Source organism: Danio aesculapii, chromosome 16 (assembly GCF_903798145.1).
Source record: "Danio aesculapii chromosome 16, fDanAes4.1, whole genome shotgun sequence".
NCBI classification, from domain to species: domain Eukaryota; kingdom Metazoa; phylum Chordata; class Actinopteri; order Cypriniformes; family Danionidae; genus Danio; species Danio aesculapii.
This window is the reverse complement of record NC_079450.1, coordinates 27276044-27303457: the sequence shown is the minus strand read 5'-3', so window position 1 is coordinate 27303457 and position 27414 is coordinate 27276044. Positions and strand designations below refer to the sequence as shown.

General features: G+C 36.4%; 3 protein-coding genes across 4 annotated transcripts in view; 2 read left to right on the top strand and 1 right to left on the bottom strand.

Annotated features, from left to right (window-relative positions):
- gon4lb (gon-4 like b) overlaps positions 1–13301 on the top strand; it is a 29959-nt gene extending 16658 nt beyond the window's left edge. Inside the window, exons 19-31 of the mRNA XM_056475034.1 lie at positions 84–234; positions 372–488; positions 1606–3408; positions 5648–5942; positions 6039–6202; positions 6292–6489; positions 6577–6720; positions 8483–8785; positions 8859–8969; positions 9295–9469; positions 10624–10897; positions 10974–11076; positions 12682–13301. Of these exons, the coding sequence (XP_056331009.1) occupies positions 84–234; positions 372–488; positions 1606–3408; positions 5648–5942; positions 6039–6202; positions 6292–6489; positions 6577–6720; positions 8483–8785; positions 8859–8969; positions 9295–9469; positions 10624–10897; positions 10974–11076; positions 12682–12795 (3952 nt within the window). The 3' untranslated portion in view covers positions 12796–13301. The remainder of the gene's footprint in view (positions 1–83; positions 235–371; positions 489–1605; positions 3409–5647; positions 5943–6038; positions 6203–6291; positions 6490–6576; positions 6721–8482; positions 8786–8858; positions 8970–9294; positions 9470–10623; positions 10898–10973; positions 11077–12681) is intronic.
- Positions 13302–13760: 459 nt separating this feature from the next.
- gpatch4 (G patch domain containing 4) lies at positions 13761–18171 on the top strand. Its single transcript, XM_056475919.1, has 7 exons — positions 13761–14038; positions 14162–14235; positions 15021–15113; positions 15274–15384; positions 15502–15617; positions 15733–15783; positions 16906–18171. Exons 1-7 carry the CDS (start codon positions 13960–13962, stop codon positions 17681–17683), a joined length of 1302 nt encoding a protein of 433 aa, XP_056331894.1. The 5' UTR covers positions 13761–13959; the 3' UTR covers positions 17684–18171.
- Positions 18172–18215: 44 nt separating this feature from the next.
- Positions 18216–26655, bottom strand: LOC130243658 (C-type lectin domain family 9 member A). 2 transcript variants are annotated; one of them, XM_056475920.1, is made up of 9 exons: positions 26518–26655; positions 26031–26111; positions 24974–25024; positions 24076–24183; positions 23217–23251; positions 21772–21946; positions 21537–21694; positions 18828–18943; positions 18216–18713 (listed from the first exon to the last, which is right to left on the bottom strand). In XM_056475920.1, the coding sequence occupies exons 1-9, from the start codon at positions 26579–26581 to the stop codon at positions 18527–18529; spliced, it is 975 nt and encodes a 324-aa protein (XP_056331895.1). In that variant the 5' UTR covers positions 26582–26655; the 3' UTR covers positions 18216–18526. The 2 variants fall into 2 exon arrangements, with proteins under 2 accessions (XP_056331895.1, XP_056331896.1); XM_056475921.1 differs by having other exon boundaries at positions 21772–21904.
- Between the last annotated feature and the right edge of the window lie 759 nt (positions 26656–27414).

Sequence of the window (27414 nt, the reverse complement as noted above, 5' to 3'; positions counted from 1 at the left end):
CCTTCCAAACACTTAACAAAGCAGTGAGCCGTAGCTTAACTCTTTGCTTTTCTCTCTCTTCTCCTGCTCCCCTCTCTCTGCAGTTTGTTAGTCTTGGGTTTAAAGCACTTCGCTCAAACGGAGTTCCCATATCAACTGATAAGCCGATATCTGATTCGGCCCAAGCGTCAAGAGCAGCTGCGTGTTCGGGTGAAGGATATGGTGTCCCCCAAATACCCACACAATATCATCAAGGTGATTCGCGTATCGGTTCTTTTTCATATGCATTAAGTTGGACATCTGCTTTTAAGTTCCTGTTCCCGTGTAATTAATTAAAATCATATTAAATGTTGGTTATGCAATTCTTTTGACAATGTAATGTTATGTTCTAGTTTTACTGCCAGAATCATGTGGTTCCTCCTTTGCCGGTGATGTGCAAACCTGTGGTCCATGGAGAGGAGCGCCCTCCTGTGGAGAGAGAACAGGACATCATGCCCAACTGGCTAAAGGTATGATCTCCAGTGTAACCCTCCCCCACCCCCTTCGTGAAAAAGGCTCCATTTAAAGGTACTGTATGTACTAGGGTTGGGCCGATAGACGATGCCATTGCCGATGGCCAATAGACACCACGATGCTGAGCCGCCCTTGAAAAATACACACTTAGGCCCTGTTTACACTAATTTGTCTTAGTTTTAAAAGGGCATTTTGAACGAAAATGATCTACATCCACTCTGGTGTTTCACCTAGCATTTCTGAACAGCCCTCCTGTCCATACTACTGCTAAAAACGCACATAACCACACACTCACACACAGACACACAAACTGTCATGTGCTGGAGACAGTGGGTCCAGGCAGTCAGCAGGTCAGTACACTGCTTACATTTTTTGCTTTCACGCTTGTGCTTAGTAATTTCAGCGTTGTGCACCTTTTTTACCGACTAAGTCTGTCAACACCATTATAACGACACAGATCACTCTGCCTATTCATGCCAGAGTCCCGAGGAAAAAGTGATTGACGTGGTAATTTGTGTGCAACTTCTTTTTATTTATTTAGGATTTGGTAATGGGTAAAACAAAGACCCTGCGGGTCAGGTAGATGAAACGGTAGGCTACAAATAATTAATTCATTATGAATTAATTATTCATAAATAATTAATTCATTGCTACCTATGACGATGATGCCATCGTCCATCGCGATGTTTCATAATAGACATCGTACGATGCCAAATTTGTCGACATCGCCCAACCCTAGTATGTATGTTTTTGACTCTTCTAAAGCATAATAATACCATAATATGTTTGTAGATATTTAAGAAACATGCCAAGTGAACGTCTGTATTTGTTTGATTATTTGGTGTCATGGCTTTGCGATCAAAAAATGTCATTATAATGGAAGTCAATGAAGCAAAAACAGCCACGAACAAAATGAAAGGGTAGTCAATTTAAAAAGTACACAAGGGTTAATTGTCATTACAAGTTAGTCATACATTACATTGAAAAAAAACTCACAATATTTTTATCCGATATAGATTTATCCTAAATCTGATTTCATATAAAGCCCTAATTTTTATTTATTTATTTATTTTTTCATTTATTTATTTATTCTTTTCAAATTTGTCTTTACAGAAAAGCTTACCATTGATCCATAAGGCAATTTCCCAGAGCGATTTACAGATGACTTCCACCACTAAATCTTCTAGCCTTTCCATCCCTAAAAGAACACGCTACCCACAGTTTCTCCCTAAAGGTCTCTCTCTGCGTCTGCACCCATCACGAGTGGCGAGTCGCCCTCCCCAGCCCAAATCTCGAATTCTGCGTGCTTTTACTAACCGTACACTCGCACCATTAGCTAAAGCCCCATCGTGTCCCACAGGTACAGGACATTTACTGACCAATATCTCCACACCAGTGTTATTACTAGCCCAAGCGCCTAGCACTCCTATAAATGGGGTATTTCCATTAGTCCATCCCACTTTGACCCCAACCCATGGGACAGTCCCACTGAGCACTTCCTATCCTATTAACTTCCAATATCTTACTCCAGAATTGGGTGCAAGTAATCCAGCACACCCTCTTGCGAATTTACCCCCCTCTGTAGTTCATAAACCCCAATGTGACGTCCCTCTTCTTAGTACTGGGACAGTCAAGACACGTGGCGTGCAGCAGCAGACATCAGAAAAACACAAGAAGCGTACCATGACTAGAAAACTGGCCCCTTTGAAACCAGCCCCTCAGCTGCCCCGACTGCTGCCCCTTTCTTCTGGGACTATTGGAAGTATAAGCAACCCTGCCGTCATCATAGATCAGCAAATATCAATGAATGTCCCATACAACGTTAAATCGGATAACGTTATAGTTATCAAAGCCCATGAAAATCCCAACACGCATCGAATGGTCACTTCTCTCTCTCCAGATCTTGTTGTACAGTTAGTTCCTGAAACACAGGTTACTGAAAACACCACACGTTCCCTCCCTAGAAAGACAACACAGGGATCAGACGTTTCTCAAACAATAAAAGACATCACTCCAGTTCAGTATAGTGGTGAAAATGGTCAAAGGACTGTATTTTCTCCTCAGACCGCAGCACCAGCTGCAGCGGACAGTTCTCAGTTTGTGCTGGTTCAGACTGTTTCTCCTACAGGAGCTCCTCAATTCCTACTTCTGCCCCAGGACTCCCTTGTCCTAAACCAACCTGCTTCACTTACTGCTGAAGACACATTGCAGACTTTTTCACAGCAGACCTCCCGTTTAGATATTTCTACTACCTCAACAGCCCTAAGAAACTCAGAGAAGACTGAGGTACATTTGAACAACCTTAAACCAACCACGCCATTGCCAGTTAACAGAGAGGAAGATGGAGAAAGACAGGAGGTGGATGATGAAATGGTTGAAGACAGATGGGAAGAGGAGATGGCCAGTGCTCTGTTTGGTAGTCCTCTTCTGGCGCTTTCTGAGTCCTCCTGCAGTCCTGACTCCAGCCCGGATTTAAGTACTGACAGTGGTGGTGAAGCCTCTGTGAGGGTGGAGATGGAAGATGGAGATCTTCCATCTGTTCAGTCTGCCTCCGGAACACAGGAAACACCGGATGTGCATAAACACAGCAGTGGAGATGAGAAAGAGCAACAGTCCAGCGGAGGAGAGAAGCAGAGCAGTGGGAATGAGGAGGGACGGGCTGAGGAGAGCGAGAGCAGGGGAGATGAAGATAAAGGAGGAGAAAAGAACGGGGATGGAGAAGGGGAAGAAAAAGGAGATGAGGGTGGAAGCGGTGATAAAGGAAGGGAGGAGAAGGATGGAGATGGAGAGAAAGATGGAGATGGAGAGCGAGATGAGGAAGAGGAGGATTTTGATGACCTCACACAGGATGAAGATGAGGAGGAAGTGATGTCATCGGCATCTGAGGAATCCGTGCTGTCTGTTCCAGAACTTCAGGTTTGTTTTTGTTTTTAAAATATTTAAAGGACAATTAGTAAAATAAAATGTCTATTTATAATGATTTTTTAAATGCACCAATGTTATGATTGATAAATGCTTAAATTGATTGTTCACCCAATAATGAGAATGGGTTCACCATTTATTGTTTTGAGTTCTTTTGTCGAATATAAAAGAAGTTTAAAAGAAATGTCCTTTCAACACAAAAAAAGATATTTTGAAGAATGTTGGAAACTGGTGGCACAGTAGGTAGTGCTGTCGCCTCACAGCAAGACGGTCACTGGTTCGAGCCTCGGCTGGGACAGATTGCATTTCTGTGTGGAGTTTGCATGTTCTCCCCGTGTTCGCTTGGGTTTCCTCCGGGTGCTCTGGTTTCCCCCACATGTCTAAAGACATGCGCTATAGGTGAATTGGGTAAGCTAAATTGTCCGTAGTGTATGTGTGTGAATGAGAGTGGGTGTTTCCCAGTAATAGGTTGTGGCTGGATGGGCATCTGCTGTCTAAAACATGCTGGATAAGTTGCTGGTTCATTCCGCTGTGGCGACCCCTCATTAATAAAGGGACTAAACTAATAAGAAAATGAATGAATGAATGAATGCATGTTGAAAACTGTTAATCATTAACATCCATAATAGAAGCAAAAATATTCTATGGATGTCAATGGCTAAAGTTATCTTTTTTGTGTTCAGTGGAAGACGGAAACTCAAACAAGTTTAGAAGAAGTGGAAAATAAGTAAATGATGGCAGAATTAAAATTTTTGCACAAACTATCGCTTTAAATGTAATTGTTAAAACTGAAAATAACATAAATTCAAAAGGAACAGAAATTAATATTAATGTACATATGAAGAGTTCAGATGCAAAAGCCTCTAAATGCTGTCTAAATTGTACATTTGTCTTCAGTTATTTCACTTTTAAAGCCAATGAAAATAACTTATCCATCACTATAAAAGTAAAGTTACTCAGTCTACACTCAAGAGTCTAGGAAAAATGATAATTTTAGAAGAAAATATACTAAACTATCTAAATATCTAAAGTCTTCATATATTAATATATATTATTTTTTTTAAATCTATTACTTTAAATGTTATTGTTAAAACAACATGTTATTGTGAAAATAACATAAATAATTATGAGTTGTTATTATTATTATTATAATGTCACAATTATGTTTTAATTTAAGTGAGGTTTAGATAATTAAAAATGTATTGAAATAATCACCCCTATAAAATATCTAATATAAATATCAGCCCACAACTATAGGATCAAAATATTTAGAAAATTTTGCAGACAAAGCGTTTAAAATAAGGGATATCCCCCCCTTAAAAATTCACAAATTACTAATGTTCATCTGGAGCTGTTTCATTGTAAATAAATAGTTAAAATGGTCAGTAATATGTTGGTTTATTATTATAATTGTAATAAATAATATTCTTTTGAAAAAGTTGCATATAAAGTAGCAAGCAGTTTAGCCTATTCAAATGAATAACTGTTGTAAATAAATTGAAGCAAGTTGTTAAATCTCATTAACAACTTCTTCATTGTATGACTTAAACATTTGGATTAAAAAGCAGCGAACGAATCTCTCATTTAGATTTTTGGTTTGATTACATTTATATAACAGAGATGTCACTTTAAAAATGAACAGATCTATAATGAAAGCATTCAATTACTTTACTAACTGTTTATGCTCATTTAAGACTAAATTTGTTGTGTTTAAAAGAAAACCCACCAAGATTGACATGTTTAAATGTTCAAACACGCACCCAAAACCCAGAGTGTCCACTTTTGTTCCTCTTCAAATCGCGTATACAGAATCCATTTAGGAAACAGCGTCTATTTATCACTATAGCGCGCTACATGAACTGTTTTGAGGATTGCATAGGAGGGGCAAGGACACCTGTAATGGAAAGGAAGGGAATCCTGTCGTTTGTATATATATTTCAAAGTGTTTTTATGCCTATATAAAATGAAAGCACAGAACAGATTCACATTTAAGAGCAAGGGGCTTTCCCTGGTGGCTCGATGATAAGGTTTGCATATAGGGAGAATTGACTACTAGGGAGGATTGAGAAATATGGTAAAATACCTTTACGGGGTGATAGTGGGATAGAATTGTAAAATACGGGAGAATCCTGGGAAAAACGGGAGGTTTTGACAGGTATGATTTAAGTTGGTGTATTCTATGCCTGCAAAATGACAGCTTTATTAAATTGCTCCATGTTTGTTTTCTCTGCAGGAGACAATGGAGAAGTTGACCTGGCTGGCATCAGAGAGGAGACTTTGCAGAGAGGGAGACTCGGAGGAGGACAATTCACCCACGTCCCCAACATCCCCGACTTCCCCCAACTCCCAGAACTCCCCAGCATCCCAGAATTCTCAGGAGGAGAACTCTGAGGATGAGGATGATGGGGCGATGAAGGGCGATGAGTTGGAAGCAGGGGAGGGGGAAGGCGGAAAGCTTCCTGAGGGGGATGCCCCAGCGGGTGATGATCCTCCACAGATCAGCGAGAAAGTAGGAGGCCGTGGAAGAGGTGAGCTATCACAAAATGTATCTTCGTGCCATTGTTAACTGTTTAATCTGAGGTAAAATATTCATTCTATTAAATTCACTTGATTTAATTTTCCAGGTCGTGGTCGCCCTCCTCCACGTAGTTTAAAACGTGGCCGACGTCAGGAACGAGGCAGTAAAGATGCCTCAAAGCTGCTTCTGCTGTACGATGACCACATCTTGGATAATGACCCAATGAGAGAAAGCAAAGACATGGCTTACGCACAGGCTTATCTCAACAGGGTCAGAGCTTATTTGCAGCTCATTTCATCTCATCCGCTATCTCGAATACACTATTGGCTAGAGAAACTCAAATTGTCTTGTTTTTGTAGGTACGTGAGGCTTTACAAGATGTCCCAGGAAAAGTGGAGGAGTTTTTAGGTCTGCTTTATGAGTTTGACCAGGCCGGAGAGAGCCACAGTGTTACAGAGTTGTTCGCCCAGCTGAAACGGCTGCTCAAAGACTGGCCCGAGCTGCTAAAGGACTTTGCTGCTTTCCTTTTGCCCGAACAAGCACTGGAGTGTGGACTGGTACTTACAATCATATTATAGGCATGCATAGATTTGATTAATGAAAAAGAAAATAAAACTGTATTCTTTGTGTTCCACGTCCCTCAGTTTGAGGAGCAGCAGGCCTTTGAGAGGAGTCGGCGGTTTCTGCGTCAGCTGGAGATCAGTTTTGGGGAAAATCCCTCTCATTATCAGAAGATCGTCAGAGCGCTGCAGAGTGGAAGTCCTCTCAGTCCTGCTGGCATTGAAGAGGTTCGCACGGATGCATTAAATAAAATGAAGTGCTTTTTTTGTATTGTCCTACCTTCAGTAATGCTGTAGTGTTTGGGGTCAGTGAAATATTTAAATATATTAATACTTTGTTCAATTAAATTGATCAGAAAGGGGGCTTTTTAAAGGTGGTTAAAGAAATATATTTCATATATATTATGTTTTTTTAACTTCATGAAGTAGCGTATTAGGATTAAAAAATGGTGAATGGTAGCTTTTTATCTCACAGTTCTGACTTCAGTATAGATTGAATGTCCACTTTTTTAGTTTAGGCTCAATTTTCAACTCCCCTAAAGTAAAACAGTTGGGTTTACCAATTTTTCAGCCAATCTCTGGGTTTGAAGGGTGCACTTTTAGCATAGCTTGGCATAAATCATTGAATCTGATTAGAACATTAGCATCTCGCTCAGAAAAACAAACAATTGGTTTAACTCTGGATGATGTATGAAGGTTTCCCAGAGATGGGTTGCAGCTGTAAGGGCATCCGCTGCGTAAAACATGCTGGATAAGTTGGCGGTTCATTCCGCTGTGGCGAGCCCGGATTATTAATGGGACTAAGCTGAAAAGAACATGAATGAATGAATGAATGATGTATGAAGGAAAAAGAGTAAAATGAAGCAGCTTAACAGTTTTTGTTGATGATAAATGTAATAAACATGTTAAAATGCCATGCAATCACAGCACAATTACAGATTAAATGATATCATTTCTCAGACCTGACAAGTCCACTGTACCGGCTTTAAACTTTCTCAGGTATCGGACCTTATACATAGCTTTCAGTTTGTGCTGGATGCTTTCATTTAATACCCTAATTAAATAAAGAAACCAGAATCCTCTCTTCACTATATTTGTTTAGCACTCTACTGTACTCTAGCATTCTTTCAAGGAATATTAGATTCATACCTTACCACAAAGTATCTTAAAGGGTTCTACGAATGAAGCCAATGTCCACTCCAGGAAGAAAATTTATAAAAATACATTTTAATAATAAAATAAATTAATAAATTAATAATTAAAATAATAAATGTAAAAAAATTTAATATAATAAAAAAAGTAGAATAAAACAAATACAACAAAACAAAAATCCTTTATTCTCCGCTGAGAATAAAGGGACTAAAGCTTACAGTATACAGAAGTCTGTTTAAGCACGCTGCTGGTTTATATGTCCCAACCTTTAATACAGTATTCCAGCCTTTGAATACAGGAGTGCCTTTAATGTTATAAGCTATCACTGCTGATATGCTTGGGTTTATCTATATCAAGATAGTTTGTAGTATGTCTAAAGATGTTAATTAACATTTAGGCAGTTGGTCAGGGTTGTCTTCCAAAGCCATATTTTTTAGCTGGCAAAGAATATCTTCCTTTAGAGATAACGTTCCCATGCCTAAACCCACCAGACACTACAGGTTCAAGAATGCAGCCCAAATTATCATACAGCTCTCATACAAATATATAGTCTTCTTTCAAACCTCGAAGACAGAGTTTTTACTTCAAAGGTTTTACTTACACAATCTTTCAGTCCAGGGTTTAGTTATTATAAATGTTATCAATAATATAAGATCATTAAAACGTTATTTAACTGAGATTTTTTGTGGGTGGCAGCACCAGTTTCAAAAGCGTTGTACTGATTTAGTGGGTGAACCTCTTCTGTTGCTGACTTTCAGAGTCTGAATTTTCGCCTTTGTATTATTTATTGTCCAAATTTGTCTTGTAAAATCGCTTTATGTCTGCTTTTGTAACTCAGCTGAAAGCACAGATGGCCGCTCTTCTAAAGGGCCACACGCACCTTCAGGGAGAGTTCTGGATGTTTTTTGATGAGATGCGTCCACCACCAGCACGCCCAGGCCAGTTTGAAGAGGCCATTTGGCCAGAGGACGTGGCCACTGGGACAGATGGAGAAGCAGGCGTGAGTGTGGCCTCTAGAGGAGGTGTATGGGGAGGATTTGAGGAGGTCACACTACCTGATCTGGAGGAGGATGAAGAGTCACACAAGATCAGACAGATCAGCAGCAGGAACAAGAGGAGGAAAGAACTGCACACATACAAGGTGTTTTCATCTTCTTCATCACAGCTGCTTTCTATCTTTTTTGTTAAGATGCTAATTTTGTGCTTTTGATCAGGACTGTGATTGGCCTGAGAAAGATTGTTCCTGTTCCTGTCATGACTCCGGTCATGAAGCCAAACATCGAAGGCATAAGAGGAAAGGATGCTTGCGTTGTCACAGCAACAAGGTGCATTTTAGTTTTGGTTTTGATATAAAATGTTTGGTTACACTTTATTTTGATGGCCTGTTTGTTGAATTTGAGTAGACTGTTAGGTTGAGCTTAGGTTAGTGTAAGTTGACATGTACTTATAAGTGTCTGTTGAAGGAGCAGTATCAACAGATATTAAGCAGACAGTCTACTAATACTCAAATGGACCATCAAAATAAAGTGTTACCAAATGTTTTGGAAAACGTCTAATGGTCAGGCTTTTTTTATAGTTGTTTTGATAGAGACATTGTTTCCTCATTTTCTCATTAAGTAGGATTCTATAATTTTTTTTGTTTGTCATCAGAATGCTAATGGCTCAAAGGTGCTGAAGAGTCGTGATTCAGCATTTCCATCTGCTGATACACAGTCTGAAAGAGGAGGAGAGGAAAAGGAAGAGGAAAGAGGCCAAGGAGAAGATGGAGATGCAGAGAAAGAGCTTAAAAACGAGACTGGCAGTGGAGCTAACAGTCCACATCATGGTATAAAGAAAATTAAATGTTTTTCTTTTCCAATTATACAGGATTTTAATGATTACTAAAAGTTTCAAGAGTACACAATTAGATGATGATTGATTATAAAGCATATTTGGCATGCTGTCACGGGAGAGAGCCCTGAGCTCATAAGATCCTCGAGCCCAGGGCTCCCTCCCATTTGCAGGGCGAGAGGGGAGTTTGAGCTCGGGTAGATCTAGAGAACTCCCCTGCTGTTTGAAGCTAGTGAGCAATTAATTCAATTTTCAGTTCACCTTTATTTGTATAGCGCTTATACAATGTAGATTGTGTCAAAGTAGCTTCAGCTTCAATTAGGGATTGTTATGACGATATAACTACTAGGTATAACGATATAACTTACTAGGAGCACGTCTATAGTGCCGCTTTGAATTAGTCAATTAACTTAAGTTGCATGTTTTTGGATGGTGGGTGGAAACCGGGGAAACCCACGCAAGCATGGGGAGAACACACAGACAAACTCCACATAGAAACATTGACTGGCCTGGTAAGGACTAGAACCAGTGACGTTATTGCTGTGAGGCAACATTGCTAACCACTGGGCCGCCGTGCCATTCATCTAGTAAAGGAGGAGGAGTAGGGGAGGAAAGGGGAATTCTTCAGAAAGAAGATGACTATGGTATGGAACTTATGGTTATTTAGAAAGACTTAGGAATAGTCTGATTGGTGAATCATAAATTGGATAATGCGGGACCAGTCGTGAGCAATCAAAAGCACTTGATCCTCACAAAATTAGTTTATAAATAAACGTCACTTAATCAAATGAAATGACAGTTGTTGTTTTTTTTTATTGTTAAATGTAATTTATTTCCTGCATTTCTATTTCAAAGTTTTGAATCAGAATATAGTTTTTTAGAAAATGAAACAGATTTTCTACAATAATTAGAAGTCAGCATGAAATGTAAGAATGATTTCAGAGGGATCACTTATTACTGGTTTCCAAAAATGCAGTTTCTCATTACAAAAATGAATAACACTTGAAAAACAAGTAGGAATGTCCATTAACAGATTTCTTGATCTTGAAATTGTGACCACCTCATAATCTGTCACTTTGTTATTTGATGTTATTGAAACTACAGTTTAAATGACCAAAAATCTTTTCTTTAAAATCATCTTTTCTGCAGATGGTGAAGAGTCTGTGTGGGAGAGAGAAGAGAGAGCCGCTTCCCCCATTCCAGAGGAGCAAAACACACACAACCAAGACAATGAAGAAAAAACTGAAGAGGAGAGCCGCCATACGTCACCAGAGAAGCCCAGCAGAGATGAAGAGGATCTAGCTGAATCTGAACAGACAGAAGCCACTCAGCAGAGCTCTCTGAGCCCAGCCTTAGACACACCTGTGTGTGCCAAAAACATTTCCCTCACACCCACTGGAGAGAGAGTCATCTTGTGGACCAGGTGAGCACACACACACACACATCTGTGAGCATCATCAGCTGGAGCTTGTGTTTTACATGTATAATCTGGTTCACAGGGAGGCAGATCGAGTGATCCTTACCGCCTGTCAGCAGCAAGGAGCCAGTCAGAGCACATTTCAGGCCGTGTCCGAGCAGCTTGGCAACAAAACAGCCAGCGAGGTACCAGAGTTACAAATCTCTTTCCACTGCACTGATCTTTAATTCATCAAAAACAAGTTTAGCATCCTTTTCTGTGCACTTCAGGAATTATTTTCTTACTCAAACTTGCTTAAATTGTATTGTATTTGACATTTTGACAATCCTTATAAAAAGTTAAATATATGTATATTTATACAACGGTTCTGTCTGGTTCTCGAATGTGATTGGCTAATAGCTGTGCAATATTCTGCAATATCAGAACTCGTACAGCCTCTTCACTCTTGTGTATTGCTCCGCCCACATGAGTGGCAAGCAGAGGACTAGTTTGACAAATATTGCAGCTGTTGGACAACATAATGTACTTTTGAGGCTTTTTAGACGAGAATATAGTTGTTTTTTAACAGAACAAAGACGGTTGTTGTTGTCCATCCACAAGATGGCGATAGAGACCGCATAATAAGCCCTAAGAGGAGAAAAATTCAGTGTAAAGCTACAAACTACAGCTGATCAAATCATTATAAATGTGGTAAGTGATATTCTGAGTCCATCTCTCTCTTTTGTATGTTGTATTGCTGTATTCATACCATAGTAACTGTAGTGTATTGAGTGTGAGATGGGACTCGTATATCGGGAATGTGTGCATTTTGTGTTGGCCACTCTTTGTATGACCCTGAGTTACTTTTTGGTTTGCCATCTGTTTGTTTCTAATGCGTCTCCTGTTTTTATTACCGCAGACTCGTTTAGTAAACAGATAGAAAGAAGAAATGAAGAAATTTAGTGTTTTTCCTAACAGTTCACAACAGTAATCTGGTAGTGTTTCAGCTGCTTTGACTCTTTCAGAGTTCATTATTGTGATCACCCAATTGCAACAGAGAAATACTGGGAAATCTCTGTAGACTGATGACATTTCATGTTGTTCAGCCTTATAATCTTAAAATGTAAGCAAGATCACCTGTTTTGTCATCACTTTAGACATTACGCTAGAGAATCATTCAAACACTAGCTCTAAAGTGACGTTGGTAATTTGGCAGCGGTTTTTGCTGTTCTGATATCAGCTGCAGAAGTGAATGAATGGCGGAAGAAAGTAGTTCCTCATACAAAAGGAATTTTGGAATCTGTGTTTGATTTTCTTTTTTTATATACACCTATTATGCCGTCGAACTGTTGAATAAATGCAATATCACACTCATAGTGGTGCGATATGGCTGTAAATCATCACTGGTGGGACACTAAGCCAATGCATGCCTGCCACCAGTACTGACATACAGCCATATCGCACTGCTTCTTGTGTGAAATTGCTCATATATATTCAGTAATTCAGTTATTATGCTGGAAAAAAGGAGTGAACTTTTATTTATAGAAATATACATAAGTGGGAGGGGACTATTTATAGAGAAAACCCAAGCATTGATTTGATAAAATAAGTGTTTACAGTTATGGTCTCCTGTCAGATTTTACTGCAGACAACACATGCAAAACTCTTAAATGAACAGTACAAGAGGGTTCAGCAAAAACTTTTCTTAAATCTTTTTGTTTTAGTACCTAACATAATAAATTAAATGAAATTAAGAGTGCTAGTAAAGTGTTGTTTGCAGCGTGCCTTTTTCAACATGAATGTGTGTGCAGGTTTCGAGGAGATTTCGGGATTTGATGCGTCTGTTCCACACATCAGCTTCTCAGGCCAGTTCAGAGGATGAGGCTGCAGAACAACAGTCGGCCACTGATGAAGAGCAGGACTGAACCCTGCTATCTGACTGCTCCATTTCCAATTTCATCTAAACAAGCTCATGCAGTTCTTCATGCACTAACACCTGCCAAAGACATGTTTTAAGCATGGTGGGAAAAAAATGATCTAAGGGTCTTCTTTTAACATGTCAAGTATAAATCCATTATATGAGGGTGTTATCCGACACATTCTAAACACACAAAACCAACATGATTACTGAAGAAATGTAGCACAAAAACTGCTCCATTTTGACCTGATTATTGTATTGTAATTGGGCAAATGTTAAGCCCTCACTGAGCACAGAATGAGATGTTTGATAGTAGAGAAACTGTAGAGCATGAACCAGCCTATTTTCAGCTCCATCGTTTCTGACAGGTTGATTGTATATTCTGTGAATATGTGAACATATGGCATGTACAGTATTTTTATATCAGGGTGGATTTGTTGTTTTTATTTAGCTTCAGATGTTAGTTTTGAGAATGGTGCACAAAGTTGTTGGTAATCCAAAAAAATAAAATGACTATTTATACCATGTTTTGAGTCTGAATTGAACATTTAATTAAACATAATTAATCATTATGTGGTGAAGGATGAATGTTCCATTTTGAGGTCCACATTAATATTAATTTGCAAGGGATTTGAAATTCACTGAAAGGATAATTATTGTAAAATATGTGTGAAAAACACGGTTTCATCATAATAGTGTGAAAGATATGTGCAAATATGAAATGTTTATTCTGTATATTTATTCTACAACACTATTCTCACCTGTTCTTAAAATAATTAAAACAATGTGATCATACTACATGCATTTTCATTAGATTTAAAAAATGTAGTAATTTAAAGGCTAATGGAAATGCATGTAGTGTGTATGTTTTAAAAACAACGTACACACGCAAAATATATATTTTGAATTTTTGGCCAAAACGCGTTTCGTTAATCGTCATCCGTGGCCCTTGTCACTTCCCGTAGTTGCGTGTCAGCCTGTCATGTCTGCTCTCTTGCTGAACGCGTGGTAGCGATTGTTGCACTTTTTCCTTTTTATTTGAAGTAAGCTGTCACAATTTTCAGAAGTGAACAACTAAAATACTCCGGGTTAACGAATATTGTTAATGTGCAGTTGGCTGGTGTGTTTTACCCACTCATTCGAGTGCAGAATTTAATAAATCAGGCTGGAAATGGCAGAAATGGTCCAGGAAAAGAGTTCAGGACTGAAGTTCGCAGAGGAGCAGCTTCTCCGACACGGATGGGAAAAAGGTAAAACCACGATATATTTACTGTGCTCATGGTCCTTTATCACAAACTCATGTCAGATAGGATTGATTATGACGCTTCGTCCGCCATATGTTGGACTATGTTTTGTTTGTGTGTGTGTTGTAGGTAAAGGTCTGGGCAGAGCAGAGAATGGCATTTCAGAGGCGATTAAAGTCAAAGTTAAATGTGATAAAGGAGGGGTGAGTGAACTATTTTTATGATTTTTTTTTAAATCACGATTTTGGGTGCAACGTGAGTAGTTGACAACATGGGCAAGACGTTATATATTGCTACAGGTTTACAAACCATAGAAGGTGTTATTAATCTGATACAAATACAATGGAAATCTGAAATATCCTCACCAAGACATGAAAACAAACATTTGTTTATTTGTAAAAGCTTTAGAATTTGTTTCAAAAAGAACGTGTGTTTAAAATAAAAAGACACAATCAAGAGTGCACTTGAAACATTTCTACCCTGTTTTTAATCATTTGAGCCAGAAGTTTCAGCTAAAAGCTCTGATTAACATTCTTGTTCATTTCAGTAACGTTGCTAATGAAGTTTGACGTTTTAAAGATTAGTTTATTATTGGTATTGAAAAGCTTTGGCAAAAGCAATTATTGATATTCTCTATTTGCAAATTCAAAACCTAATTAAAATAATTATGTCAGAAAACCCTGTTCTCACTAATTAGGGAATACACAGCTTGTATATCTTTGAGGTGTTATTGCCTAGGTGTAAATGCTAAATGAACTGTAGTACATAAATTTATTTTAAACCGATATATTTATTTGGCCAGTTTTGACCACAAACAACCAAACATAACTTTGAAATGAACAACTATATTATTATAATAATAAAAACTGTATATAATAATTTCACATAATTTAGAGGTGCTTCCAAAAACTGGTTTAGATAAAAGTACAGCATTGTAAGTCAAGCTCTTAAATGTACTTTTTGTTTTTATTCATGTGTTTGTTTTCAGATGGGCCATAAGCAAGGAGAGCAGTTCAGTTTCCACTGGTGGGACCATGTTTTCAACAAAGCCTCATCTGGTCTGGTAGTGGAATCAGGACAGGTAAGGATTGAGGATGATGGAATGCATTTTTACAATTTCTAAGTGTCCGTGACTTTTTATTTTTTTCTCAAAAAATGTTGGCATGGAGTTGGTTTGTATGATATGCAGTATGTTGTATTTCGTAATGCTGGCTCATCTGATGTTGTTTATTATGCTTTAGAATGGTGTGATGATGAAGAAATCAGATGACAGCGGTGATGGACTGATCTCCAACAAGAAGCCTCGCAAAGCTCATCAAGCCAAGTCCATGCTCTATGGATGTTTTGTCAAGGTACAAAACCCCAAACAGCACAAGTAATCAATAGAGAGAGAAAAAAAAAACTACAATTTAGTTGTTTTTTTTTCAAGAAGCATGTGTGAATGAATGAATGAATGTTTACTCTATTAGTCTGCTACGCTGCTGTCTGGAGAAGAACAGCCAGAGAAGACCAGTGATGCAGAAGACGACAGCAGCAGCTCTTCTGAAGATGAGGACCAGAAACTCGACCTGTCCACCACTACAAAGTATGAGCTGCCGATATTACTATTACTAAATGTTCACAGAGGAACTTGACAGATTTCAAGATTGAAGGTGTTTTTTTCAGTGTTCCCTCATCTGTGTATTTTTGTCTGATTTAAGGCTGTCTGATGCAGATCTACTAAAAGCTTGCGGAGGACGAACAGCACACAAGTACGTTTACGATATCTTAATCCACAGTGTCTTTATAATAATTTATATTATTCAAAATGATATAACTAATGCTATAAGAACTCCTAACATTGATTCATTTCTATCACATTTGAGTTGGACATGCTAGTGGTAAGAAGCATGATTGGAAACATTTTTTTGTAATATTAATGTTTTTATAGGATTATTCATTTGCAGTTATGATATTAATAGAAATAGTAATACAAATTAATACAAATTTTCAATTATTGTTCTTTTGTCATTTTTATTATTTCTTGCAAGTTTTAGTGTGTGTGTGTGTGTGTGTGTGTGTGTGTGTGTGTGTGTGTGTGTGTGTGTGTGTGTGTGTGTGTGTGTGTGTGTGTGTTTTTCTTTACATAATTTATTTTTGTAACCAAATGCACAGTGTTTTATTTTTTTGCAGCTTGGTGTGATTGAATAATTATAGTTTTATTAGATATAGTTTTAACTCTAACAACGCTGTGTCACATCTGTTGCTTTTTAATTGGTGTTTTGTATGCTGTTGTTGCAAAATCTAGATAAAATTATATCTTGTAGCTTTATTTTTTTTAAGATGAATGATTTTAAGTGTTTTAATTAACCCTTTATCTGTTGCAGCAAAAAAAAATGTTTGGAATGCATTTCTTAATTCCTAATGTCACTAGTTAACACACTCAATGCATTCTTTTTCAACACATCACATAATAATTAAAATATTGATATCTACCAAATGGTAGATATGTTGGTTTATGGCAAAAGTACCAGAATTAATACATATACTATGAAAATAATTTGAAAATTATGATGTGTAAGACCAATTTATTTAAAAACATAATCAAAGTGAAACATGTTTGAACCATAAATCATCTTTATTTTTTTTAAGTATACCATAAAATATTTCAGTTTCTCATTTAACACGTTTTCTTGTTTCTTTTACAATAAATCAAAATCAAGCATAGAAGTGCAACAGAATTGTTTGATTTTATTTATTTTTTTTACCAATAATGCTGTATGTAAACCATTATTTAAAACAGCCATTCTTTAAATGACTTTAACAGTCATTATTTGAACCAGTCAAAATATTTTGTTTCCTCATGCTCATGTTTTGTGTTGTTGTGTGAACAGAGGAGCCAGACATGGACTCACGATGAGTGCCAAACTGGCCCGACTAGAGCAGCAGGAGCAGGAGTTCATCAACAAATACGGGAAGAAAAAGCACACTGCTGAAGCGTCCACTACCAACACAGAGTATCTAAACACTGAGAGACACCCAGATGGTAAAGAGAAAGCAAAACGCAAGAAGTCAAAAAAGAAGGAAGAACCTTCAGAGAACAACATCCATGACACAATTGAAGATGACAAACCCAAAAAGAGCAAAGACTCGGGTGCTGCTTTTCTGAGTGACGATATGACGGAAAATACTAAGCAGAAAAAGAGAAAGCGCAAAGAGAAACCCCCTCAGGATTGTCCAAATGACTGCGGTGAAGATGTGAATGAAAAGTTTGAACACACATCAGAGGAAAGTGAGAAACTTGTGCCAATAAACGACATCATGGAGAAGAAAAAGAAAAAGAAACGGTCCAAAGTGGCTTCTGAGATTCCAGAAGAGGTCATTGAGGACCACGTAGAAGCACATGGTGAGCCACCACAGGAGGGCAGTACTGAGCATCAACACACCTCTGAATTAGTCTCGAAAAAGAAAAAGAAAAGGAAATCTGAAGTATCTCCATCTATAGACAACTCAGTGGATGGAACAGAGGACACTAATAATGAAGCGTTGATCATGGACGCACAGGAGAACAACAGAAAGAAAAACAAGAAAAAAAAACGAGATAAAAATGAGGAGCTGGACAATGTTGAAGATGCGAATGAGGCAGTGCCAAAGAAAAAGAGTAAAGAATAAAATTGCTTGATACTAAACTCACTGTGGATCAGTGGTCTTAAACTCAATTCCTGGAGGGCTGCAGCTCTGCAGATTTGAGCTCCAACCACCTCCAACTCACACCGGCTTAATAGTCGTAGTCTTGAACACCTTGATTAGCTGTGTGGAGCAAAACTGTGCAGAGCTGCGGCCCTCCAGGAATCGAGTTTGAGACCCATGCTGTAGATGAGATGCTGGCTGATGAGCAGAATCCTGTGCTGGAGACACGACAAGCATAACTGTGTTCAGATCAGTTTGGGTAATGCAGCAATCATATTTATTTACTTAGAAATAATGGTCTGTTTTTAAATCTGGAGACCCACAGGCAACATGAAATCTGAGGATTTTTAACAGCTGTATTTGCACTTTTTTGTGAGGTGTATATCAATGTAACAGCAACTGCTAATCACTACAAACACGCTGCAGTTTGAAAAACAAAGTGTTTTTTATGAATAAACAACTGCAATTTATGTCAAATATTATTTATTGAACAAAAAGATTTCACAAACAACATTATAAATATATATTACTATCAAAAGAACGACGATAATAAAACTTTCACACTGAGTCATGTTTAAAAGCTGTAAAAACTTCAACTTTGCAGGCAAATCTACTTGCTCTGGAGCTAATAACAGAAGATTGAGAGCAGATATTGCCATCAGATTTACCCAAAACTATATTTCACAGTGGATAACATCATCAGACTCCTGAACAATGAAGTACAAACACATTTTCAGATAGGTGCATCTATCAATCCATCCACTAAGCAAGTCCTTTGAACTAGAAAGTACAAACGAAATGTCCTCTGCCCAGGCATTTCGGTTCTCATTTTAAGGGATCACTTAGGTTTTGGTGGATTTTAAGAAAGCTTGGCCATGGAAATGCTTCTACTTCACAGATCCATTTGCTTTTCATGCTACAGGAATTTGACGTCCAGCTTTTCATTGGATTATCGCTGGGCATTGAGAGAACACAGTACTTGTAACCCTGATAGGGAATTTCAATCCAAAACCTGTAACATAAAGGAGGGGAAAATATTGTAGCTGTTTTTTGAATAACTTTAACATACTAATTATTTTTCATGATTTATCAAAAATGAGTAACACATAGAGAGAAAGAGACTTACGTCATATTAAGGATGGCACCAGTTGTCCAAATCCATTTGTTTTTCTTTTCTGAGAGGCCAATCCAGTAGCCGTGATATTTGTCATAATAATATTTGATGTGCTGATTGATGAATGCCTGAATACATAAAATATGATAAGAACGATCTGTCAGAATCATCCAGAAGTCATTGAAAATTAACTGGCTCGAGAGCTCTTACACACTGAATGCTTGTAAATATTTAAACACATGCCTTGTTGTTTCCTGACCTGAAAGCCTATTCAAAATAGACTGAAAGCTAAAAATCTACCTCCGCTTCAAGGACTTTAACTTAACTAAAGTTATTTTCTTGTTGCTCCTCAGTTTCAAACAATAGCTCTCATCATTGACTGATGAGATTGACTGACTCATCTTTTATAGGCTTATGATATTAAGGAGTGATTACAAGGCAGAGATCACCGTTATAAGATCATTTGAGGTTTCTAAACATCACATTTGGTAGAGATGAATACATTCAAAGTGCATGTTTTCAGAAGTCATCTTACAAATCAACAAACTTTAGGCCAGCTTATTATTAAGTTTTTGTAAATGAGGCCTACATCTCATGTCAACATTTAATGTGAGTGCAGGCAAAATTTACCTTTCTGTCCTAGACAAGGATTCTATAACTAGTTTTCTAGGAAGTACATAAAAAGTAGACTGAAAGTGTTTTTTTTTTTTTTTAGCTTAATGTATATATGTACACTTAATATATTTAGTAAATGCAGCCACGGGAAAAAGTTAGGACACCCAGTTTGCAATATCAGAAATAATGATTAAAGAGGTTAAAAACTATTTCAAAAAAAGGTAGAATCGTTTATGAAAATTCTACATAATACCATAAAATACCATATTAAAGTGTTTTATGAAGCACATGGGCACATTTTTAAAGAAAATATGTCTGTTCTTCCCCACTTCTGAAATTTACTGTAAAATATGACAGGCGTTAAATGACTGAAATTTACAGCAAATTTAAATTTAAGGAAATTTGTGTCATTTAAAATTTATTTTACAGTAAATTTTTATAAAGTAACAGATTTTCTTTTTACAGTGTTGGATAAGAGGTAAATTTAGTAAATGCAGTCACATGAAAAAGTTAGAACACCCAGTTTGACATATCATAACATAATTAAAAATTATATGATCCCTGGAAGCTCTAAAAAAGTTGGAAGCTAAAACCTCAGACGAACAACATCAGGTGACATCTCACACAGTCACTTTATTTGTCAAAAATGAAGCCAAGATAGAAAAGCCATAGGTGACAATCTTAGGACACCCTATGATGCCTGAAGATCAGTGTTGTGTAAGTTCCTTCAAACTGTAATACATTATAAATGACTTGTTTCAGTTCTTTAAAAGTAATTCCTTAAATTACTGACTCAGAATTGCAATCTGTTACAATACTTCTGTATTACACTTGAGTGAGTTACTTTCACGAAAATAACTTAAAGGCAAAATATGTATAAATATGACATGCAGAAATCCTACAGGATACATGCAGGAATCATTCAGAAATTACAGGCAACATGCAGGAATCCCAAAGGCAACATGCAGGACTTCTGCAGGAATTCTTCAGACATCATACAGGGAATACGTTGGAAATCTTGCAACATTGATTTGTTGCACGTTAACACATACCTGAGTACTCCAGACCAAGAAACTTCTAAAACTTCTGCTAATGATCAGCTGTTTAATTTATTCTTCAATTACTGTGTCAAGTATTGACAGTGAATATGGATAAGGGAAAGAATAACTGTGTAACCTTTCATTAGAGCCCAAAAATATGTTTGCACAATAAAGCAGTCAAGACTTACAGCCCTTTATCTGTCAGTGGTTAAAAAGGTTCTCCAACTGGCCTTCTTTGAGGAGTGCCTAGACATGCACTTGGATAAACATGTATAAAACACTCATTTTCTAAGGTGCTGTTATCAAAATAGAACATTTGGCTTGGGAAGGCTTCATGCTTCGATCTAATTGTTTTGTAAATGTAATACCTCTTAATTACAGTCATCTGCAGACATTAGTTAAAAAAAAAAATAAAAATGTTCATTGTGTCTTAAGTTTAATTACTCAATACACTTTTATACACATATACACTTATTTAACAACACACTTTACATGCCAATTTGCACATAACAGCTGCACATATAACGTTGTATATAGTTATAAACATGTACATACACTTGTCAATCTGTATATTTGCACTCACTACTTCTATTTTTTAAAATATATTTATTATCTGTTTTTTGTCCTGTCTCTGTTATCCTGTTGCACTGTAGAAGCTTTGTCACGAAAACAAATTCCTCGTATGTGTGAACATACCTGCCAATAAAGCTCTTTCTGATTCTGATTCTGATTCAATACCAATAACATTTACAGTGATTTTGACTAACGTTAAGGGGTTAAGGCATTTGATTAGCATTGTGTGATTTATTTTCATTAATGTTACATGGTTTTCATCCGATGCTTTATTTTCCAAAATAAAATAATACAATTTTTAATTTGGAATAATTTTTTATCTCCTGATATTGAAAAAAAGTTTGTGTTCTAACTTTTTAAACATGATTATTTCAAAGTTCAAAGGTATACTAAAGCACATTCCTCATAATGTCATAAATATAAATCACATTCCAATGTACAAATAAGTATTATTCCCTCGTATTTATTTATATATTTTTAGAAACTAGTATACCTGTTCCTCAACGCTGTCGATGTCGGTCAGCTGACCTCCATACATCAAGCAATATTCCTGACTCTGTTCCCAGGTTTTCCAGTCATCTCCTGTAGAGAAAAAGTAACAGCTGGAGCCATTCTGAATCCAGTTTTGAGGACAGGATGAACACTGGAGCCCTGTGATCATACAGAGTAGTTTAGATCACGTTACACCAGTTTCCACAAACACATTAGACTTCAGTAAAACAGCTCACCCTCCTCTCTGGAATGACAGTACTGTTGTGGTGAAAAGCTGCTTTTCTGAAGAATGGCATCCAGTGTGCTGTTCATCTGTTCACTCAGTGTTTTCAGCCTCGCTCTGTCTTGCTCCAGCATTTCCTTTTCTGCCTGTAACAGCAGGTTGGCGTCTCTCTCTTTAGTGAATTGGGCCTGTATTATTTCATTTCTTGTCACATCAGGGCCCATATTCACCAAACATTTGATCTCACCACTTAGAGTTATGTTAAATAGCAGTAAAACATTTTAGCTGAGAGTAAAAAAACAAAACTATTTACAAAGCTGCTGAGACAAACTTTTATTAAGCAATAGAGGGAAGTCCTAAGAATAAAGGCAGGGTTGACCTTGTTGCTATACATGATATCAGCAGATTACTAACTACACACAGTGATTGGCTGATGGGGAGAGGTCTCTGTCAGAGATTTCATTCATTTATTCATCTTCCTTCGGCTTAGTCCCTTATTTATTAGGGGTTGCCACAGTGGAATGAACCACCAACTATTCCAGCATATGTTTTACGCAGCGGATGCCCTTCCAGCCGCAACCCAGTACTGAGAAAAACCCATACACTCTCGCATTCACACACCCACACACACACACACTCATACACTACGGCCAATTTAGTTTATTCAATTCACTTACACTGCATTTGGACTGGAACTGGAGCACCTAGAGGAAACCCACACAAACACGGGGAGAACATGCAAACTCCACATAGAGATGCCAACTGACCCATCCAGGACTCGAATCAGTGACTTTTTTGCTGTGAGGTGACAGTGCTAACCACTAAGTCATCGTCCCACCCCTGCCAGAGATTTATTGAAAGAAACTTTTTAGTGCAAAATATTATGTTGCCATATTCAAATAAAGATGATAAAAAGTAAGCTTAGCAAAGAACTGTAGTCTAAAATGTTGATTTAAATGTTATAGACAATAAATAAAGATTTCCTTCCAATGTAACAAGTCAATATATTTTCTAGAAAATAATTATGCAAATCACATATTTTTAATTATTTTAAATAGTATTCAAATATATTCAGAAAAATCTTTTTTTTCAAAATGGTTCTAAGACTAGAAGGGGTGTTGTTCAATAGTTTAAGACAACTTTGAAATCACTTAAAATATCAACTACTGTATTTTTGCATAAAAATCTGTATTATTTGTCAGTTTTTTTTTTTTATATATGTTGATATAAATAAAATATTTGGGAAATTACTTATTAAATAAGTTCAATTTCATTGATTTAGGAGCTATTTTAGCTGTATAATGTCTACAAAATTTAGGACTGACACCCATAATTTCTTTAGATATTCTCAACCTCCAAGTTAGGAGCTTAATCTGCAAGTTATTTACAGCCCTGGGACTCTACAAATTGTTAAGCAGATGTGTCAATGCTGTGGATTGTTTCAGACATTGATCTTACCTGAATATTGTTGTATTTCGACCTGTAAATGTAGCCTGCAAAATGGAAAAACAAAGAAATTGTGTAAGTATATACTAGTGAGTATTTTTCAACTGCAACAGGAAGTAGGAAGAGTCAAAATGCAAAATTATAAACCCACTACAAGGCTGGTGATTTCTTTATTCTGATTGTACGATGAACTTTTTAGATGAGCAATCGGATCCTAAATTGGAATTTGATCTCTGATCCATCAACTTTTGATTAAAGTTTAACACTGTGTCTTTTATTAATGGATTTTACTGGTTTGAAACAATATATTGTCTGGGTTGAGTGTAAATTACATATAAAGTTGTTAATGAGTGGTCATTTTATTTTCTGAATTGATTTTCTGAATGTGTTATTTCTTATAAAATAATTTAAACTACTAAAACGTCAAAAGCCGCTTTGTTAAACTGTAGTTACATTTTTGACATCAAAAGTTGATAGAGCAGAGATTAGGGTCCACATTTTCTTGCAGTGTGCTAATCAAGGTGTAAACGAAATCATTTACTCTGTGGAACTATTACAAAGTGATGCAAAAAGTCTTGCAAAAACTTGACGTTTGACAGCAAGACGCATAAGGAAATTTCCAGTGCTGTAAGAGGAACGTTTCACAAAACTTAACTTTTTGAAAACCTTTCACATTTGTAACCTCCTTTGTTACATCAGGAGTACTCAGTCACTTCCTGGGGTTTTTAAAGTTCAGTTTGAACTCTGAACAAACATATTTCAATTAATCGAGGTCTTTGACTTTTTTCCTTCCACAAGGTTGGAACTACACTAAATGTGGACATCCAAAATTAGGATTAAATGCTCTTTTTGAGTCTGTGTTTATTCTTACTGAAAATGCTGAGCGCCGTTAACACAGCAAAAAGGAGGAAACAGAGCAGACCCAGAATCACTGCAGCTCGTCTGTACGCTGGAGAGATTGAGCTCTTCATGCTTTTTTCTGAATGAAAAAGGAGAAATAGCACCTTTATTTATTCAGCTGAACTGGATTTCTTTTTTGTTTTGTTAAGTTATAAGATGATGCCAACCATCCAAGGACAACACAACACACAAATACACTGGATTGAACATGTACACATAGAAATCACCTATAGAACTGCAAGTTAACTCTTTATATATAATAACTTTAATGGTTAAAGTTATTAGTAATTACACTGTAAAACCCAAAAAGATAAGGTAAGGTTGAGGACACCGATAGCAACAAACCATTTAAGTTCAAAACTGAGAACTTAAGTACTGTGAACTGTGATGAGTACTGTGAACTTAATCCATTTGAGTAAATGAAGCAATTTGAGCACAATAAAACCCAATAAGTTAAGGCAACTCAAACCGTTTGAGGAAACCGATTGCTACAAACCATCTGTGTTAAAAAACGAGTCCATATGAGTACTGTGAACTTACTCTATTTCATTTTAAATAATGAGGTATTTAATTAACTCTTTACCTTCAACACTGAGTTCAACACTTTTTTCAAATGAGTAGAATTAACTTTCAGTAAATTTCGAGTAATACACTCATTTCATTTGATAAAGTTCATCGTTGGGTTTTACAGTGTAGTTACTAGTAAATTAGTTACAGTTATTAGTACTAATAAAGTTATGGTAACTAATAACCTTAACTTTTGTGATTTTGTTTGTAATGCAATAATGTGCACCTTTAGTAAAGCTGCTTTGAAACAATAATTAATGTGAAAAGCGCTATACAAATAAACTTGAACTGAATTATAATACCTTCAGATGCATCAATGCAATCACATGCTGGTAAACCTGAACATTCTGGAGCTGCATGCAAAAGAGAGGAAAACACACAAATAGTGGAAAAAAAAACTACTTTCTAAATAAGTGAAATAATCTATACGTCATTTATTCAAAATCTGAAAGAAGTTCAGTTGTTTGCTTTAGTTTCTTTTACTTATCAAGATATTTATAAAATTGTATTTATTTTGACATTTTATTTATATAGAAAATTCTGAAAAAAACATTAAAGACAAATTACCTTGATTTGTTAACTTATTGACATTGTATTGCTTAATTCTCCATGATGTATGTACTTAAAAGTTATTTGCTCACAGGCAACTATAGATTTGTTTTGTTTTGTTTGGAGGATTCTTCTGAGACATTCACAATTATATTGGTATATATATATTTTAACATATTATAACAACAACAAAAAATCTGTTTAAGTAAAATGAAAATAGCTCTTATTTTGGACATTATGCCTTCACTTTTTATTTTGCCAGGTCAGCTCTTCTTTTATTTCTTGACGTCTTTTATTTGCATGCCATTAAGAATCTAAACATGGAAAACATGTAGAAAATTACCTCTAAAATTTAAATGACTATGAACTTCGTTGGGCTTAAATGGATTTATTAGGTATGGATTTGAGTAAAATGTGCATACAATATTTGTTTTATACTATTAAGAATTAATAATATTTAATCCAACTTTCAAATAAAAGTAATTTAGAGCATTTCCTTTTTTCCCAGAAAGAGACAATAGTCAGAATATCTAATGAAAACATTTTTGTGACTGAAATTCAGGGTTATTAGACCAAATATCAACTTCAAAATACATTTTTGCACCTTTTTAATATGTTATGCAAAATGAAACAGTTTTTGTTAAAATATTTAGTAAACATTTTATATTTTGAACAAATGCCATGAGTATTTATTCACAATAAAACAATTTTTAAAAAATTCAAAATGCATGTTTAAACCGTAAAAAAACAGTTAAATATAAAACTGGTAAAAAGATTATTTCTTTTGTGTGTGTACTACTGATCTCTAACCTGTGATTTCAGGAAGGTTCTTTGAAGCTGATATTCCTCCTTTCACCTCTGCATACAATGCAGATTCAACATACTCTGGCACTGTAATATTAATAAATATATATATTCATATTGTGATCAACCAAAATCAAAACAACTAATATTAAAGGAACAGTTCACCCAAAACTGAAAATACTTTCATCGTTCACTCTCCCTTCACTTGTCACAAACCCATTTGAGGTTCTTTCTTCTGTTAAACAGAAAAAACTTAATAGTATTTGTTTTTCCTATTATGGTTAGCAGTTTCTAACATTCTTCATTTTTGTTAAATGGAAAAAAGAAACTCATAAAGGTTTGGAAACATTGAGGGTGAGTAAATAGTGAGTAAATTTTCATTTTTGTGTGAATCTTAAATTATTCAAATCAATCAAATGAAATGTGGTAGCATAAATATAGTTTTTTCTTTTTTGTCATAAGCAAAAACAACAACAAAAACATCTGATTGTACCTGCAGATTTGTCATTGTCAAAAGACTTGAAGCTCACTGTTGAATAGCACAACTCCTCTTCCATTGTACCCGCTCACCTTTACAATCCACAGAAAACTGCTAAATGAAAAACAGGAGTGAGATTAAATCCAGCTTGTCATGCTTTCATGCTGACAAATTTGTTTCAACTTCAGAAAGCAGAACAATGATAATATACAGTGTTATTACATAATAAATCCAGAGGAACTTAATCAAGAAAGTTCTCTATTTTTGACAGAGGAAGTGACATTTTTCAAAACTGTGTTTTCCTGTCCTGTTATGAAGCAAGTTTTATGTTTTGTGGTCTGTCAGAGGAAGTTTAGTTTTTTTTATTATCTGCATATTCATATACTTATACATATTACTATGCAAAGCTGTGTTATTAGGCGACACATTGGCACAGTGGGTAGCGCTGTCGCCTCACAGCAAGAAGGTTGCTGGGTCAGTTGGCGTTTCTGTGTGGAGTTTGCATGTTCTCCCCGTGTTCGTGTGTGTTTCATCTGGGTGCTCTGGTTTCCCCCCACAAGTCCAAAGATATGCAGTATAGGTGAATTGGGTGAGCTTAATTGTCCGTAGTGTAGGCTATGTGTGTGAATGAGTGTGTATGGGTGTTTCCCAGTGATGGGTTGCAGCTGGTAGGGCATCCGCTGCGTAAAAATATGCTGGATAAGTCGGTGGATCATTTCGCTGTGGTGAACCCTGATTAATAAAGGGACTAAGCCAAAAAGAAAATGAAAGAATGAATGAGCGGTGTTATTTTCAATATATAAAACCCTGGCTGGAATTTGTAACATTAAGGGAGAGCGCATGGTGGTATAAATTCAAACAGTAAATATTACATAATAGAACATAATAACAGTAAGCTGACTCTGCATGTGA